Raw genomic sequence first — 19,951 nt, 5'->3', positions numbered from 1 at the left:
TGAAGCTACAGATTTTCTTCATATTCAGAGCATACCAGTAGCATTGTCAATTTTTACAGTTTCGTACAATGCAAAGCAGCTACACCTCACTGTCACCATCCTGTGCAGAGGAATCACAAGCTTGCCCAGAGACCCACAGAAATCTTTCAGTCCCGAGTTCAAACAGCAGCCCGAATCAAATTTTCTAGGAGCAATGTATTTTAAAGGAAAATTGTTACTCAGCTTTATTCACAATACAAAAAAAAAAAAAAAAAAAAAAAGAAAATAATCCTATTAAGACTTCAGGGTGTATTGAAAATACCAACAGAGCTTTATTATAAAAGCATTTTAAACTCTACTACATCATTGATTTTATGTTCATGAAAGCAAAGGAACATTTTTCCTTCTTGTCATTATTTATTAGTTTTGATTGTTGACATTTGTACCCTTGGCAATACAGTCAGTATTACCTTCTAACCAGAAACAGAGATGGTGCAATTAATAACAAAATTATTTGTAACTGCCTTATCAGAATTCTTACTGTAAAATGCCCAGATCTATTAAGATTTTCCAAGCTATCACTTCAGTTCTAGTGCTAAACAGTGAAGTTAATCCAAATAAAAGATATACAGCCCATCTTTCTCTCACCTGATACCCATTTCCTAACATGCCTCCAAAAGAAGCTAGAACAGCAGATATGAGGCTGTATGCCAATTTATTGATCACACACAACTCCTATCTCTGACTTTTGACTATTTCCTATCGGGCCCTATTTGTCACATCCTTCCAAGATCATGCCATTTTTGCCAGAACATAAGTGTCTACCAAGTCTACAGGTGATTCTGAGCAGTACAATGACCATAAGAATACACTATGGCAGAAGTATCGGTATTTAATCTTCACATATCATGAAGCACTTAGTCACTAAAGCCTAACATACCTTTACATTAGCTACACAAAAGAGGCAACAATATTCATATCTAAGAATCCAATGTCAGCTCAAGTGATCCTTCATACTATTTCAACATTACTAAAAGTTTAGTTATACCTTTTGTATCTTGCACAGTGAGCTTGACATTTTGAAAGCAATGAGTAATTCAGCAGGCCAAGTTCACAACAAGAAATGCTGTAGGTTCCTACTGCTGTAGTTGCCTTTCTGCATCTCTTCCCTACATGTCTTACAACAGCATGTTCACGAATTTTGCGACTCCGGCCCAGAGGCAGTGCAGTTGTGATGAAGATGCCTGCTAACTATTGACTCCACAGAGAGGAATGGGCTCTAAGAGCACAGAATACAGAAGCATATCAAAGATTTCATTCCCATGCTAGATCCTCAGATCACTGAGTTCATTTGTATCAGACTCCAATGAAAGTACAGGCGATCCTACACTCAAATGCAAATACTTTCACGTGTCATTAGCTGGAAATTACATCTTCTGTCCAGTACTATGCTGCAGTTATCCTAGGAACTACTACTCTGTGTACAAGTTGCCTTTCGATAATGAAACACTTTGTAATATAAAAATGCAAACCAAGTGCATTCAGAGATGCAGCTGAAGTCTAACACCTAATCCGTCTTCCTGCTAAACTTGTTTTCCATGTTGGTACAAATTCATATGCCAGTCACATCCTCATTTAAGGTCCCAAGACGTGTCTTGGGTAACCAAGCAAATGATGCAGAAAGCCTTGCTTTTGGTTCACAACTAGTTAACTCAGATACATGAGCAGCTGCAAAGTTAAGTGGTATACAATTAAATGTCTGTATGGGCACACAGAGTGCCACACTTTTAGCCTATTTTCTCTAGAGAACACAGTTGCTGTGATACCTAAAAGACAGGCTTCCTGGCTGCACTCCTGAGCATGGGACGCTGAAGCAGTAAGATAATGGAAATCACACATTCGTACTGTCACCACTTTGTTAAACAGATACAGTGACATAAGTCACAATGCTACAAAATCCAGCAACAGCAACTATCTTGCTGTGTCCACCTTCTGGTTATGTTAATGAGAAATATAGCTGCAAAATACAGATATAGTGGTATAAACTAATAGAAAAATCTACTAACAGGAAGAACTTCATCTACAGCTTTACTTAAATAGAAAACATAAGCCCTACCAAGTTCAAGTCAAAGTAAATTTTCCTACATGTTTCAAGTTAAATTGTGTCGACTGTTGATTTGGTCCAGGCTATAAACAGTCCTTCAATCCCTTCAAAGTGATTAAAAAAAGACTAAAAGACTAAAAGTTTGTATCTGAAGCTTCTCATAAACAAATACAAAGAGAAAGCAATACAGCTAAAGCTGCAGATTCAATTCCAGTATTCTTCAGAGTCACTTTGTTTCCCTGTATTTTTCTTAAGTACAGAAGGGGAAATTAACAAGCAAAATAGCTGTCTAATCATTAGGTTTACAGTCATTATCCAACTACGTAAACAAACAAAGCTACTAAACAAGACACTGAAATGACACATATTGTACACATCAACTCCGTATTTTTAGAACTTGCTTCCTTGAGTGGCTAACTAAAGCTTACTTAAGTAACAGGAAAATAAAAATGAAAAAACAAGCTATTCACTGAGTTAGAAATGCACTGCCATCTAAACACCCTTTCATCTGTACCATTATGAAGGCTCCAAATAGGATATTAGTCACAACCCTGAAATGGCATTAATGAGGTTGAATGTGCACATACTGATTAAGGAACACATCTGCTTCCATCCACTTAGAAAAAAAAGACATTAAATACTTCCAGAGGGCTTTGGAATTGCCAGCTGCCCACAACAGAATCACTACCAACCAGGGAATCTGACAATCCTTCTGTTTCCACCTTGGAATTAGAAATTCAAAACAAGCTTTCTAAGAAGTCATAGATCCTTGGTATCTCAAATATGTCTAAGTGAAATGGCACCGTTATCTTATTTCTAACATTAGTCATAAGCTTCATGCAGTATTTATAACCTTATCACAATTACAACTGAAGTGCTAATTAACTGCAAACAACTTTGGATCAAAAGCTCTGTCCAGAAGACTGGGAAGAATTACAGTTGAACAGTCCATACAGACAGGAGAAAATCGAAGGGTTTCTGATTTTACAAAATCCTTTTAAAAGCTTAACCTCATCACTCAAAAAGCTGCTCACTGCCCTGTACCTATAGGCTGAAGAGTTTATAACTGCAGTTGAACTGTACCTTCTCACTGCATTTGAACACTACGTTTTCTAGAACAGCAACTAGGTACAATACGAATGACTTAAAAACCCAAAATGTATGAACAGGAGCCCTGCTAGTAGAGTGCTGAGTATAACATGACAAATATAAGTGAAGTGCCCAATAGCTAGCACAGTATAATCATAAATTCACTCTCATTTTGATGCTTTCTGTTGGACTCTCTCCAACGTGCCCACATCTCTCTTGTCCTGGGGAGCCCAGAACTGGATGGAGTTCTCCAGGTGGCCTCACCGCTGCTGAGTAAGAATTTATATTTTTAAATAATAATAATAATAAAAAGAAGTAAAACGGCACCCTAAACACACTCCACCAAGGTCAGGAATGGGGATAATGATGCAGGCACCCAGGTCAAGCTGCTCTCCCACACAGGAACAGGCACAACTCATCACACCAATGTTCTCAGCCTGGGAGCAGGGGGAGCTACCAGTACCTTCCCCAAATCCAACTGGTCTGAGCCTCCTGCTCCAAGTCAGTGCTCCACTATTTGGGATCTTTGCCTTCACCTTCTGTTCTTGCAGTGGCCTCCGCAGGGCACCCGCTCACCCTCGCCACAGGGCTCCAGGCGCACATCTCTCTCCATACACAGACCACACCCATGAAACCATATTTAAGTCCTGATGGTACAGAATTCCCAGTAGACTTTACATCAAAAATTAGCATCCTCTCACAACTTGTCCACATCTGGCACTGTCTTTGCTCAATTATTTAATGGTACAAGGACAAGCGAGAACACAAATGAGAAGTTTAGCCACAGCTCTACCTCAGTATAGGTGACATGAAGTACAAACAGTGCTTGAAGGCCATCTAGGACAAAAACTAGTATTACAGAAGACAAATCTCTTATTCCCACTGAGGTTAGGGTTACTAAAAACTTTTAATACAATACTTTCTCCCTCAGACTAGGGGAACTTTATCCACTGTAGATTACTAAGTAATCATTTTAGATTTTTTTCCCACAAATTATGTAAAGCTATGTATATGAAAGTCAGAAAGAATACCCTTCACATAAAACTAACAATTGCAGAAATGGATATTTGAAATGCACTGTCAGCAGAAAGTCACACAGTTGAGATGCAGCTGAGTTCTGCACCTCAGCTGCCAAGATTTTTGGAGCTTACATTACCTTTTCTTCAAAGATTTGTCAAAAATACCAACACTGTCATTTACTTTGTTTATCAGTAAGGACAAAACCAATTCCTGATTGTGATGCAGCAGAGAACAGAGTATTTCTGAGGGAGAAGATATTCATCTGCCTAGCACTATTCCCAACCTCCATTATTCTCATTAAAAAAAAAAGGGGGGATGTTTTACTCTCACTTTTAACTGTCAGACTATGGTACACTTATAAGCGCATCTCTTAATATTTGCAATTAATGGAATACAAAATATTCCCACATCAGCTTTCACCGCATGATCCAAGATTCAAATGAGTTTTTTAAGGTGGTAAACGTATGACAAAGACTATAGATGACTCAAGTGCTGGATAATATACCTTATTAGAAAATAAATCTTGTGAAGTCACTTTGCTTGAGCACCTGTGTCACCTTTCAGAAACTGCAATTGACATTTTGGCCTTAGTAAAGTACAATGCAGAACAAGCACAGCAACCGATGTTACAAGGTGTGTTGCCTTCTCTCAAGTGCCCAAGATCTGCCAAAGGAATCAAATGTCTCATCTGCTGCATTGCTGAGTGCCCCCTCTTCTCAGAGAGTAAGACTCATTTGCCAATTTAAATAGAAATAAAAACAACGATCTGTATACACAGCAGCATGAACCCTTGTTTCAGCATTATTGCCTGCTGCTTTAAACTAATCCCCCAAAGCAAACGGCGGGAGAAGCCCAGCGCACTCCCTCAAAAACCTAAAGCTTCACAACACATTTGTTCCAATAACATCAGTTGATCCACAGCGTGTCTCCTTCTTTGCCTCAGGAAACAAAGTTATCCTTAAGAGTTAATGGCTCACGGCTTTCCTCTCAATTTGTAACTTTTATGCTCTCAAAAGCACAGGATTTCTAATAGTGTAGCTTCTCCTGAGAATAGCAAGGAAGTATATAACTGAAAGTCAAGGAGCAGAGTCACTTCAACTTGGAATAAGACATTCCAGTAACTTAAGACACAACTATCACACCTAACTTTTAGGTCACCACACAAGTAAAACAAACCATTTCAATTTTCTTGGTTACTCATATGCTGAAGTCCATTACTTTCCACGTTAAAATAAAGGTCTTCCCATTTTCAAACTACCCACCAAAACTACAATATATGCACTGCATTTCATCAACTTGTCCAGACTAAAGCTCTAGAGATGGCAAGCTAAAGGTACAGCCTTTGAGCTAGGTCAAGGCACAACTCAGTACACAAAGCCACACAACCCGCAGAAAAAGGCAGTAAGACATTTACTTGTTCCAGACATATTGCACTGGCTCTTAGGAAGCCCAAGTCAATGCTTATTGTGTAGATGCAAGCTTACAATTTACCTAGATGCACTTGTGTGCTACATATAGATAATGGATTCAGATGCCTACACCTGATGAAATCAAATGAACAAACAAAAACACACATCACACACCCAAAACACATTCCCAGGATGCCATATTGTTGTCTCTCCACATATCTGAAACAAGACAACTGTATTCTGAAACTGTTCCCCAGGTACCATCTCAAAAAAGTCAAAGGAAAATTCATCCCAATACTACAGAATTCTTCTGTCAATAAAAGTACAACATCTTATTTACTTTGCAGACCTAGAAAGTACAATGCGTGAAAAGTAGTTTTGACTTACAAGCTGAGATGCTGTAACCAGCCTCCGAACCCACTTTTAAACCTTTTAGGTTCCAAGCAAACAGATTCTAATGGTATCTTGATAAGTTTGCAAAATCAGGTGTATCACTTCATATAGTTTGATCCACAGTTCAAAAAGGCACAACAACAAAAAAAGCTTGAATAGGATAACTAAGGCTCTAAGATGGAATTGTCTTATGTAGTGCTTGTTTTTTTTTTTTTCCAGCTGTGTTATTTTCCATGTAAATATCTGAACTACACCATCATTCTTTTGATTTATTTGAATAACACAACATACACCCAAACTTCCCTTCTCAAGAGCTTGACTTAAACATTTACTTGCATGGAGATCCCCAGATGGTGAATCCCCTAAGTCTGTTTCAACAGAACAGCTCAGTGAAAGCACTGACTGGAAGTGAGTTTTCAGAGCAACTATCATCATTTCCAAGTTGTAGCTCTGACAGAACCCTTTGCCAAGCCTTGTACTACAATCAGCTCTTGCTCCATGTTGTGAGCTATTTGCACACCTTGGGAAGGTTCATGTTATTAGGAAGAGGCTACTACACAACAGTGATCCACCCCCATACTATCACTAAACTGGCAAGTTAAAGAGTAGTGCCATATGATACTCCTTCCATAATAGGAAGCAAAGAAGGTTGATCATTGATGTGCCAGCCACTTTTCTATTTTCAAGTGGGAGAAGCAAGTACATTAAGCAGGAAAACCAGCTGTAGTCTTATATTTCACAACAGAAAATGTTTTTACAGGACACTGAGTTTTCAACTCATCTCAGATTTCAGTAACAACAGAAGCATTAGAACAGAAGCTCCAAAACTGAGTACAACTTCTCCTATAAGACAGTTTCACAACAGCATTGCCCCCAAAACCTACTTGATGCTTGATACCAGCATTTAAGGAGTTGCAAAGTTAGAGGGCTCCAAGAAAACAACAGCCTCAACGAGTAGTAACAACCAAGTGGAGTGCCGCATCAGTTAGCGGCAACTGAGTCTAGTAAAAATGCACTTCAAGAGTTTTAGCTCCACCCAAGTTACTTTATCTCCAGGAAACAGTACTTTTTAAAGTGACTGAAGAAAAAAGATAAAGTGGAGTTTACACCTTCTACCATTTCCCCCCCCCACCCACTCACTCTGTGCATCAGGATCTTTGCACCTCCCTGAACAAATAATTTACAAGTGTACAGATCTTATATTTTCTCTAAGACTTAGATTGTATCTAGAGTCCCAGAACTGAAGGGAAGCACTAAATAATCATAATTTCAAAATCCGAACTAGCATTCACAAGGCACTCCAATTTTTTTTTTTTTTTTTCTTAACAAAAAAATTAGCAAAGAAATCACAAGACACACTGGAGCACAGTAATTCACAACTGAATAGTGCCTGGGACAGCATGCATGGAAATTAAAGCAACAACCTGCTCTTAGATAAAAAAAAAATTAACAATAAAATCAGATTTCTTATTCATTTAGGGAGATAGGAAATAAAAGAAAAAGCATAGACCACACTGAAGACCTTCAAATTACACACAGTGCACACTGAAGTCAGTATCTTAAGCCTCGTCATTAAGGTTTTGTTTTACTAATAAAGGATTCAAGATATTCCCCACCCTCCCCAGTTAGGAAAATCTGCTCAAACCCCATGGTGAAGCGGAATCTGTTTTGACAGGCTTGCACCACGTAAAAGGACAGCAAACTACTTCAGATGCCCAATGCCCATTGCATTAGAACCTGTTTGCAGTAGAGGCTGTTAGCAAAAGTGTTTATATAGACTAATAGCCAAGATGACATTAACACCGTTAAATAGTTTTAAAAATCCCTTCATGAAAGGACTAGAAAATTTTCAGATTGCTTCACTGCCTTTCCTTGGTTTTGCATTATTCTTGAAGTTTTTCAACAATATAAAGCTGGTGTCAGCCTGGAAAACAGAAACTGGAGCTGACACATTGAGCTTTTGCCTACACTTAATCATCTACACTCAGCCCTTAAGACCACCATACCTTGAAACCCCAATTTAAAGATGACTGGAATCAATTTATGTTTTCTTCTCTCTGTTTCTAAGCACACAACACAGTTGATGTAAGAACTGTTTATTACTTAACCATCTACTGGTAGAACCAAGCTCATGAACTACAGAACATGTGAAGACAGTTTTTACCACAGTTAACAACCTAAACAACATAATCTAAAACTGTTTGGATATTCAGTATTAATTTCAGGCAAAGAAAAGAGAATTAAAGCATATGCTTTTAAACTGTTAAGGAAAAAACTAATTAACTAATATCACACAGAACTGATTTACACAGTACCACATCTAACAGAATAATCAAAGGAATGAATCTGTGTAAAAAATATAGACATGTAAATTTAGTATCCAATTTAGGAATGTTTATAGTTGTTCTCTTTGAATTAGACAAAACTAATGTACTTGAATATCAAGAACTGCTGCTGCTGAAAGGCCAGTTTTAATTCCACATTATTTCAACAGTCATTGGTCCAGTAAGTGTGTTCAGACTCTCCTATAATAGAACTCAAAGTCTAAAAATGAAGGAGACCATATGTTGCCAATAAAAGCCAGTGTTGGGAAGACAGTGCCACTCTATATCAAAAAGAAATTCTGAGAATAAGTAACAGCTTCTCCACTGAAACAAGTCTCAAAGTGCTTTAGATTCAACTCTGTTCTCCTCCAGATCTGTCAAACCTTTCTTGAGCAGGAAAGTACGATTTGAGCTGTTCACAGAGCACATATTGGTTGGAGCTACAATTTAAAGCAGTCTGAAGTAATGAAACTATTTTTTCTTTAAAGAACAGTTCTCTTTCCACTGGAAGGAATTACTTCAGCAAAAAGTTACTTAATATTTTCTCATGGCAGCCACATGCCAACCACATCATGATGCACATCAGTGAAAAAGACAAGGTTTTGAGATTTGGGAAGTACCATTTTAACACTAAACTCCTTGCAGCAGAACTGGACCGCAACGGCTGCAAAACAAATGAGTATTTGTAAGTTCTTCCTACAATCAATATGGCATTACCACACAGGTTTAAAAGCTGGTACCAGTGACAAATAGATAGATGAAGGTTTATCTAAAACACAACCTGGTGGAGTTTTAAGCTAAAGGAGTTTGGTTTGGTTTTAGGTTTTTGCAATTTTTAATATTTAAGAATTAGTTGAAGAGGCCTCGGAACAGAAAAGACTTAAAATATACACTTTCTTTCTAGATAAATCTTACCCATGAATCAGATCTACTGGTTTCATGACTCAGTGTCCAATGTAAGTTAGGCAGCAAATTGTCTATGAAAATTTTACTCATCAGCTCTGCTTTTGAAACAGATTTGCAGGCTGCTATTTTGGTTTTAACGTCTTTGTGATTGACAAATGAGCTGAGCTGCAGTTAGGTAACACAAATCATTAATACATGAAAAGACTAACGTTAAGTCACATGCTGTGAAGATAAAGGCACACAATGCTTCACATCCTCCTCCCTGCTTCAACACAAACTTGGTTGCATCACTACATCTCAAACACCTTGATCAATAAACATATGTATACCACACAAATGTATTAATTACCATTTCAAAAAAAAAAAAAAGTTCTGCTGAAGGTGTCATCTATCCTACAGAAATTCAAACACCAGGAGCACTGGGAAAGGAACAGCAGGGCCTATGCCACATCCTTCCCGCAATATTCACTAATAAGTTTCCATCTTTTCAGTGAAAGAGCAGAGCTAAGGGGAAGGATTCCCAGGAGGGGTGCAGAAACTGACAACCACACACCATAATTTCAGCAAAGTCAAATACAACAGGGAAAATGCACAGAACTCAACCGCATACTTAGTCCCCAGCTAAGTCTCTGCATCCAGCTATGTTCTCTAATAAGTGACAGGCACCGCCAGCCTCAATGACTAGCTATGCAAGATACTAAAGAGGAATTTTTTGCCCATTCCTCCTTAAAATGTTAAAAGCATTAAACATCATGTCTGTCTATTCAAGCTGCATTGCTTAAGAATCAGGCGAATAACACAGTCTTTCAAGTAACACTCTGAATAGCAGCTTTTCCAGCAAGACTTCTTTTATTACATATAATTTAAGGACAAGATAGGCCAACAACACAAGCTGGCTTTAAGCAGCTCTCTATTTCAGCTGCTGTACATCATACTTTGCTAACCCGAACCCGGTGCACGAAACTGACAGACTATGTCAATTTCAAAAGCATACAACGCAAAGCTTCCAAACTTACTAAGCAAAATAAGTCAATTTCTTTTAAAAATACAGGTGCTCAGCCAATTGTTCGCTCTTTTTAACTCCTGTGCTCGTTAAGAAAAATATCCGCAGAGTTCCCAATACTATTTCTTTCTTATTTTGCACATGCTATGCAGTTCAGAAGTCTCTGCGGTGCTCCTTCGGGGACATATGCATACAACTCTAAGCTTACGAGACTGTTATCTCCATCTTGCCTTCAAACCTGTTCTTACACTGCCGCACAGACCGCTGCTCTGTAATCCAGCTGCACGCCTTGTTTACTCGCTTACCTCCAACTAAATCAGAACCCGTACTTTAAATATCTGCATCAGAAACTGCACTGAGCACCAAAGAAAATCGCATTTTCTCCAACCCCTCTGCGGGCAAAGCGAGCATCATCCTTCTGACCTCAGCTCGGTCCTAACCGGACCGCCGCTCCGCACATCAGCAGCGGGCAAGTTGCAAAAACAACTTCTCCCCGCAGCACCGACTGCTCGCAACAAATCCACCCCTCGCTTGGCCGCAGATTAAACCCACGCCGAGGGACTGCCCCGGGCGTTCAGGGCAGAGGAACCGATGGGGAATAGGCCAAGACCCCTGCCCAAAAAGCCTCCCGCGGAGAGATGGCGAAAGGGACGGAGGAAGGGACGGCGGGCAGCTGTTCCAGTGAGCCCAGGAGGGCCTCGCACGCAGGGCCGAGGGGTTTTGGGGGAGCCGAGCGCACCCCCCGCCGCCTGCCCCGGTCCCCGCCGTCTCACCTTCGATGGCGATGACATGCTCGCGGATCTGGTTCTGCAGCACCGGCTCCTCCACCCGCTCCAGCAGCTCGTAGATGGAGTAGATGTTGGGGTGCACGGACTCGAAGCGCTGGATCTCGGCCCGGATGGCTGCCGAGTTGGCCAGCTGCTGCTGGTAGTTCATGGCGCGGCCGCTCCCGTCCGCCGCCCGCTCCGGCCCGGCGCCTTCTCCCTTCGCCTCGCTCGCACCGAGGCCCCCGCGCAGGCCGGCGGGCGGCGGCGGGGGGAGGCGGGGCGCAGAGGGGACGAGCCCCGGTCGCTGCCGCCGCCTCACTCACCGGACCCCCCGCCGCCCGCCCCGGGCCGGGCCGGGCCGGCTGCAACCCTTCGCCTCGCAGCCCGCAAGGGGCGCCGCCGCGGTTCGTCCTCTCGCTGTCACTTCATCGCGCCGGCGGGGCAGGACAAGCCGGCCGCCCCCGGCCCCATGGAGAGCGGCACCGCGGCGGGCGCCGCTGAGCTCCCAGCCCCGCCGCCTCAGCTCCGCAGCTAACAGCCGGCCCCTCCTCCTCTCGCGCGCGGTGCAGGCGGCGCACGCGGCCCCGCTCCCACCAGCACCAACCGTCCGCCTCGCGCTGCCCCGGTCCCCCCCGCGTCCTTCTGCTCTGCCCGCTCCACGCTCACGCAGGCCGCGCCCCCGGGTTACGTCACCACGCAGCCCGCCAGCCGTGCCCCGCACGCCGCCCCGCGGCACGGAGGGAAACGTAGTCCCGGGGACGGGGGGGAAGATGAGACAGCGCGGGGGTCGCGCTCCCACACGTGTGGGAGCGGCGGGGCTGGCTGCTCCTCTGGGTGCTAAAGGTCACCGCCATGCCCGCCCCGCGGGCATGTTGCCGCTGGAACCCGGGATCGGGCCGCGAGGTTTGTGCGTAACACGCTCAGTCCAAGTTGGTAACACCTGCAGTGGCTGCGGGGCTGTGTCCGTGCCCACCGGGCACCGGCCTCGACGAGCTGCAGCTGCGCGTCGTTGTGCGTCCTCGAGCCCCTAAAATACCGTGTTACCCCTAATATCTTTGTGCAGACCCCGGCCAGAGATATCACAGTGTCTGAAACAACAGCCTTTCCAGCCAGAAAGCCTGGAGTAGTCGTAAATGCCTCATTTACTTCTGCTAAATTACGGTGTAATGAAGTGTTGCTGTTGTTACCATAAACAAGTGTTATTAACAATATAATTTGCAAGCCAGCTCTATGCAGGGTTAGGAATTCACCTTGATGAATTCTTTTTTAGGATCAATATTTCATGGATTGGAACTCTGAAGCTGTAAAACGTGGAGCAGACCTTAACACACAAAGCCTTTCAGGTGTCATAAGGACATCTCGGTAAGGGACGGCCTTAGATAACCATATCCACCTGTCCTACTGACGATGGACACAATAGTTTCAATGTATTTTTTTCTCCTCAAAAAAAATATTTATATGAAATATCATTATTTGAATACACAGCTCTGGCTGAGAAGCAGCTATGCTCATTTCCTGGTGCAGTTGTTTACTTTATTAGCTGGAACTACCTTCACATATTTTAACAGTATTTTCTCTTCTCGAGTAACTGTTGTCTTGTGTGTTAGTTACTTGGTAAAGACAGGTCTTAAGGACAGAAAAGGTAAAGGTTTTTGGGAAGTTAATTCATTTGTCAAATCTGTTGACCCATACTAAAAATATATATATATATATATATCAAACTGGTTTGTTTTGTTTCTATTTAAGACCTAGGAACGTAAGCAGTGTATATCATGTGATGTCCAGGGTGGAAATAGCTGTTCTCCTGCTGTAAATGAATTCTTAACCTAAACAGCTTAAGAGAGGAAAAGCTTGGTAAGCTTGGCAGCGAGAAGAATAGGAATATCATAAAAAACAGTATTTAATTGTGTCATGAGCAATAGCACCCAGTGTCATAGCAGGCATCTGTTCCCTGGCTTATCAACTGACGGTCTGTTGCAGGTCTTTGTAAACCCATGGTGACCTGGCAGAGCTGAGTGAAGGCTGCAGGGAGATCTTTCAATTAATGGCTGCAGTGCTGCTGCTATCAGTCACCTCTAAGTGAATTCTTTCACATAATACATGAGCTATTATGCCTGAGGTAAGTAGTTGCTACCGATTTATGCCATACACATAGTAACTACTATGTGATATTTAAATAGTCCCACTAACGCCTGTGCATTAAGCTTCTTGATATGATGGCTCGCAACAAAGAACAAACTATAGCGGTGACAAAGGAAGCTGTGATATGAGATTGAGTTTTGGGGTACTCCTGAACGCATTGCCTGAAGAACGGACATATCTAATTAACAGCAAATAGCCTTCACCCTCATATGAATAAGAATTGAACTGTCTTTATGTCATTGAATAAAGGGGACATGGATGGGGCTGAGTGACCTCTGGAGCTCAACCTCCTATCTGGGTCAGTACTTGTGAATTCTACCAGTAATACTTGCGAGGTTGTCATCTGCAGTTGGGAACGCAGTGGGGACACAGGACAGAGGGGAGGACACAACACAGTAGCTTCTCACCGCATGCCCAGGGTGTCAACAGTGTGGGGTGGTCTCAGTTGTGACTTCCAGTCACAGATACCTGTGTCTTCTCCCCTCGTCCTTCTCAGCAGGAATTGGTATAATTTTTGTTATTTTCTAATCCTAGTAGGAAACTCTTGAATGGATAAAAAACAACCCCACAAGGAGAATAAATTCTCTGCTTCCATCTGTGAGTGCCACTAAAGGGTATTAACAAAGATGGAAACATGAGAGGATTTTTGCTTTTGTTTATCATAAACTGTTTGAATAAGGTAGTGGTATGTAGAAAGCTAATAAATGTAATCTGTAATTCTTCCCTTTGCCTCTCTCTATCCTGATCTTGAGCAGAAGCATTACCTCACATTACTTTTCTTCCCAGAAAATGCCAAAGTGAGCAAAGAGTTAAGCAATAGCCACTCTTGTATTTGGGGCTGACTGTTTCCACTGTTGCTGTGTGCTTTGGATTCTTCCAGGTCTAAATCTAATGGCCATCTAAGATGTGGAAAACAACTCCCAGTGTAGTCTCAACTGTAAATGAATGCAGCTACTACACACAAACAACTGTAGCATTAAAACCCTGTGTTAATATAAAGCCTTTTTGTAATACTCTGATCCATAGATCTGTGAAGCTTTTGCTACCCTGATTTTTTGCTACATAATAGCTTGCATATAAGCTTTGTAAAATTAAAGCAAAATATAAGCTACTGTTGCAGCTTACATAGATTTCTCGTGTAAGAAGGCCATAACAATAAGTCGTATTTTCCTGTGCCTGCAGCTGAGATTAGCCTGAAATGCTGCTTGTGATGCACAGAGCGATACCGGGTACATCTCTTCACTATTAAACTCTGTTTTAGAGAGTCAGGCATCTGAAGTGCTCCATCAACCTTTAATATGAATTGGCAAAGATAATGACTTTGGCACTGCTGTTATGAGCATTGGCTAATCTAGATTTGTTTCTCTGTGGTCTGGGACGTGGCTCGCTTGGGCACTTTACAGCTTTTCTAGGTTTGTTTTTATCAAAGGTGAGATGATCACTGAAATCGGTGCTCTTCTCCAGGTCTGCGGAGGTTATGAGACTCAGACAATTTTTACAAGTATAGAGGGGCTGATGGGCTTTAAGTACAGTGCACAGAGTGGTCGTGGCCCCAGTGCAGGTTACCCTTCTGTCACTGGTTTTCCTTACTGAGGGTGAAAGCTTTCCAAGGGTGAAGCTTCACACTGCACTGTGCTCCCATGCGGCTGGTTCTGTGCTTAGGTCTGTAACATTGTTCCATCTGTGCCAGCCTCCTACTCCTCCTCTCCATCTGACAGATCCACTCATTGCCGTGACTCAGAAAGCTAGATCAGATGGTTTCATTCTGATTTTGGTACTTTATTCCTTGAAGGTATTCAGTAACAGGGAAGCAGCACTGAATCAACATCTCAAACAGCTCTAGCTCCTACAGATGAGTCCGCTTATCCAATTTATGCTATTCCCCATCTGTCCACCGTGGCCTAACTCTACAGAAAGTGCAGGCAAGAATTTTGAGGATATGAAATTGATGACCGTGGGCTTAAGGCATACGGACAACTACGTTTTACTTTTGGACCTGAGCCCAAATGTGCCAGGAAAACAAGCTGCAGAGTTTGACCTTAATGGAAGTACGATTATAGAAAAGTTCCACAGAGAAATTACAGGTGTGATTCACAATCCATGAAGCTCATGTTTAAGTACAGATCTTGGGAATGGAGAACTCTCATGGAATTTCATTAAAGCACTCACTATTACTTTCCACTAATGCTTTGTTACAACATGGTAGAGTATGCTTTCCTGGCTACTGAAATGGGAATTTGGCAGGACTAGCCTTTAGTTACTAAACAAGTAGCTGAAATGATGATTGGGACAAAAAAACCCCAAACAACCCAAACATGTTGAAGCATCCTGTCCCTATCTGTGACAGGATTTAATATAAATACACCCAAATATCACAGGCAGCTTGACACAGAGATTCATTTGCAGACCTAGCAGAAAGGGGATTAACTGAGAAAACTGAGAACATAAGGACTTCTGGACCATCCAAGAGAAGTTTTAAGACAAGTCTAGCTGATAGTTGTAAGCAACATTTCACTTTGACTGTTTTGGCGCCTGTTCATGATCTAAATCCCCAGCTGTTCGTGTGATTACTGTTGGTATGAGCAGTGTTTTGTTTAATATGCAGGGTGTGTCTGGAAAAATACAGGAGATAGAGTGTTAGAGATGTGTCTTTATGCCTACTAATACTGACATCGCCGTAAAGACTGAAATCAAGCCCATATGGAAAACAGATATAGAAACATCAAGTTTTCTGAATTATCTTTGTCATATTCTGCAGTGAAATGTCAGTAAAAAACTTCAAAAACTTAAATTAGGTTAAGCTTCTTCTGGTAACAAATTGAGATGAAATTCTGTTATTTTACTGGGTAAAGATTTGGGTCAGTCAGTTACTATTACAGAGTGATTAGGTTGCTCAAGAGGCTTTGAAACAAATGTAACTAATGAATTAACCTCATTCACACAGTGTGAAATCTGTTCTAGGAGAAATGCCAACTAGTTCAAACAATACTAATTATGGAGTAGCAACAACAAGGGGATGTTGAAGCTGTAGCTCATTCCTCAGTGTTCCTGTCATAACCGGGAAAATTCTGTTCTGTACTAAATCTACTTGAAAAAAAGTGGGATGGCAAAAGCAACCTGCGTTTCCGAAGGTGGGAGCATAAATCAAATCTCTTGCAAGGTCAAATAATCCTAATTCAAGGGTCTTCTACTCAGAAGTGAACTAGTATTCTGCTGCAGAGCAGTGAACTAGCAATAACTGTATGTGTTCACCACATGGGGAAAGGCATCCTAGAGTCACCTCTTGATTCTAGCCCCAGGGACTTGGATTTTCACTAACCTGAAATTTTCTGAAATGTTAAAAGGAACCATGACTTAAAATGCTCCAATTTTGGCTTCTTGTTAGTCTAAGTTTTGCTGTAAAGCCATTTACAGTATTTACAGAACTATTATCTCCATTAAAGCAAAGACATTGGTCGGATCTGGAGTTGTGCTGCAGCTTTGCTCAAGCTGATAATGGTCTGTGTTTTAGTTTTAAAACAGGGTCTTCAGATGTTTGCAGTGAAAATAAATGGCTTCTTCAGATGAAGAAAGGTGGTTTTAAGTCCTACATTCTGCCTGTGCTTTGCAAAGCTTAGACAGTTTCATTTCAGCATGAACTTGAATCATATGCAGTAAAAAAACTTGTTCAGTTGCAGGTTAGGTGATATCAGTAACCCTGAGTCAGGGCTCAGCAAACATCCTGAATTTTATACCAGGGTGAATCCAGTGACAGCTTTGTATGCCAGTTCTGAGATACTCAGCACTTTATTGAGCTCTTCTCATTGCTAAAACTGATCACACTTCAGGTGTCTCTAAGCTTGTTGCTGTTGTCACTTTGTTGACAGAGTATCAATACTTGATTCACCACATAATTCCATGTTAAGCTGGAATCTCACTTCGGCTGTGGTATGATAACAGGGCTTTAAATGTTAGGGAAAACTGCAGGCTCAGTTGTTACCTTTGAACTTTCAGAAACGTGCTATTGACTTACTGCAGAAAAATCACAGGAGAGGTCACTCTAGGTTCGTTGAAACTAATCTTTTAGAACAATTAACTTGATTTTTAATAACAACTAATATGCATAATGTTATAACATCCAGTGATAAGGAATGAAGAAACAGGATAAGAAATTTTTAAAAAATCAAAACAACTAGGTCTGGCAAAATTGTGAACCGGACGCTATAGTACAAAGGCCCATAGGTGATTATGGAGGAAGATCGTGCTCTCAGAACCATCACAGTGAGATGTACCTGTTGCTGAGATACTACTCATGTTCCATTACTGGAGATCTAAATAGCGGAATGGATGTTCCTGGTGTGAGAGAGGTGGCGATCTGCCCTTGTTCTTCCCTGTCACCCTCCAGAAAAAAAGGTAGCAAATGAGTCTTCAGAGACTTTGTGCTTCCACAAATGTTTCCTTTGATCTGAAGGCAAGACAGAAATCAGAACCATGAGTCCCTTGGTGGTGAAGATCCCATGTGACTTATTTTAAGAGCATGACCTTATGCAAGTGGCTAATAGTGTGGATCCTAGATGGCATATTGCAGTTCAAATATAACAGCTGCAGAACATAGCTATAACATTTTTTTGGCATTATGGGGGAGAGTATGAGCCATTACTGATCAGTGAAGGGATGCAAAAGAGCATGAAAACAAAGCTGAGGGTGGTAGTCATGGCTGACCATGGTACTTCCCTACATTTAAGATAAGAAGTGTTGTCCTTTTTGCCCTTGCCACTCGTGTGTGCCATGGCAAGAAAAGTGCTGCCTGGTAATGCTGACATCAGAAAAACTGAAGTTTGACAAGGGACTTGCAGGTGCTCAACTCTAGGCTGCCTGGCCAACAAGAATAGTGCTGTCGGGCACCACCTAATTCCATGGGCGGGCACGGTGGGTGTGTAGGATTGCTCACTTTAATGTTTGTGCTCTTGGGGTGGCTGTGGACTCCCAGCAGCAACATCTGGAGTACAGCCCCACTGCTTGTTACAAACGGACCTGGCTGTGTACCAAAGACAGTAGTCCTACTGATGATATTTATTCCTATACATATCAGTGATATTTACCTGGCATGGTAACCCCAGCCCTTCAGGTTTCCCATGTGCAAAATTCCCGTGACTTGCACGCTGTAGCAGCACAGCAACCCCTTGTTCCGAGTGGACAGTGTTCCTGAACACTGCATTGCCCCAAAGGGCTGTCAGTTATCTCAGACATGGTTGCCACAGAAGCTGGTGGGATTTACTGTGTGGCTGTGTTACTTCTTCGAGCTGCTTAACAGCTCCCTGGTAACAACTCACATTTTTGCAGCTCAAGGAGTGTCACAGCAGGAACGGGGCTTCTGTGGCCGGCTTGCACTGCACTGCAGTCTGTGCAAAGATTCCAGGAAGAATTCCCTGGAAAGGGTCTGGTACTCGCTGCTTTTACACATCACCTTGTATGCCCCCTTTCTGTAGCTGTAACTTCCTCATAAAGATGTAATGAAATCCTGTGGGCTATTTGTCTAGAGACAAGGAAGTGCTCCTGGCACATTTCCACTGTCACATTTCACTTACGGTATGACCAGGTTTGTCTGACCTAGTTCTGTTCACAAACTGGGCTTAATGGTGGAGTCCTGGAAGTGTTCCCAGCTGCTAAAGCCTCTGCAGTAATTAATTGCAGTTCAAAAGCCCTTCAGCAGCTATGTATCATAACATTAACATAAAAAAAAAAAGCCAAACATGTTCTCTGTGATTCTAAGCTTTGAACAAGCTTCTTATGGTGGTGAGACATATTCAATATCACAAAGGCACCATGGGACCCCCTCATCAGTTGCTTGCTGCTAGAGTACATGCTGAAATGGAAAATATCTTTCCTGTGTACCCATTTACAGAACTGTTATCATAGAATAAAATGAAGCTTTGGATTGTTTTTACTAAGCTGGGTGTGATTTTTCATTCCAGTGTAACTTTCCATCATTTGAAGAAAATAATTTGGGAACAGGGATAATAAATTGAAACTGGAAACCCAATAATATTTTGAATACCAGGAGGCTCCTGGACAGTGCTCAGCAATTACTACAGACCTGGAGAATCATCAGCACTAACTGTCTAGCAAAGAGGCAACTTCTGGTTGAACTAAGGGTACCTCAATCGCACTCCTTACATCTAAAGAATGTAACGGGTAAAGAAGTGTCTTGTTTTCCGTGTAGGTTTAGCTTCACCCAGAAATGCTTTGGACTTGTCCAAATCTCAGGTCACTTTCCATGAACATGTACATCAACTCACTGTGTTAAAAAGAGAGGCCAAGTGTGGTTCAGTAGCCTTCAAAACAGGTCTTGGGGATTTTGAGCACAACACATCATTTAAAGTCAAAAGACTGAATTGTGACACCCTTCAAAGAAAGTGAAGTTGTTACTATTAGGACAGCTCCTGTGGCAGTATCGTGTCCCTGAAAGTGTCTCTAAGGCAGGAAAAACTAGCACATATCTGCAGCATGGAATGAGTTGCTTTCAAAGCATACAAAGCTGAAAGACCTCAAAGCTCAGCCTCATCTTGTATCGTCTACAGTTTCAACTTGTGTCACTACTTTGAAATGCAAGATAAACTGTAGACTTAGGTCTCCTTGAACTCAACTGACTTGAGCAAACTACAGAAATGATGCGCCTGCATTTCTGGGCAGGGAGCTCGGATGCCGGCACGTCTCTGCCCTTTGTCCTTAGTTCAATAGAGAATACAACAGACTGCCATTGACCCAGGTCTCAAGGGTCAAAAAACAGGGGAGTTTTGGTTCTAGTTTTCTGAATAGTTGGCTGGATGAAGTAA

At 41.9% G+C, this 19,951-nt stretch overlaps 1 protein-coding gene across 5 annotated transcripts in view; it reads right to left on the bottom strand.

Moving 5' to 3' along the window:
• AGAP1 (ArfGAP with GTPase domain, ankyrin repeat and PH domain 1) overlaps positions 1 to 11,614 on the bottom strand; it is a 361,066-nt gene extending 349,452 nt beyond the window's left edge. For all 5 annotated transcript variants that reach the window (XM_080347158.1, XM_080347153.1, XM_080347156.1 and 2 more), the window contains exon 1: positions 11,001 to 11,614. In XM_080347158.1, the coding sequence (XP_080203284.1) occupies positions 11,001 to 11,163 (163 nt within the window). In that variant the 5' untranslated portion in view covers positions 11,164 to 11,614. The remainder of the gene's footprint in view (positions 1 to 11,000) is intronic.
• Between the last annotated feature and the right edge of the window lie 8,337 nt (positions 11,615 to 19,951).

This window comes from Nesoenas mayeri (assembly GCF_963082525.1).
Source record: "Nesoenas mayeri genome assembly, chromosome: 6".
Classification (NCBI taxonomy): domain Eukaryota; kingdom Metazoa; phylum Chordata; class Aves; order Columbiformes; family Columbidae; genus Nesoenas; species Nesoenas mayeri.
This window is presented reverse-complemented; position numbering and strand designations above follow the sequence as displayed.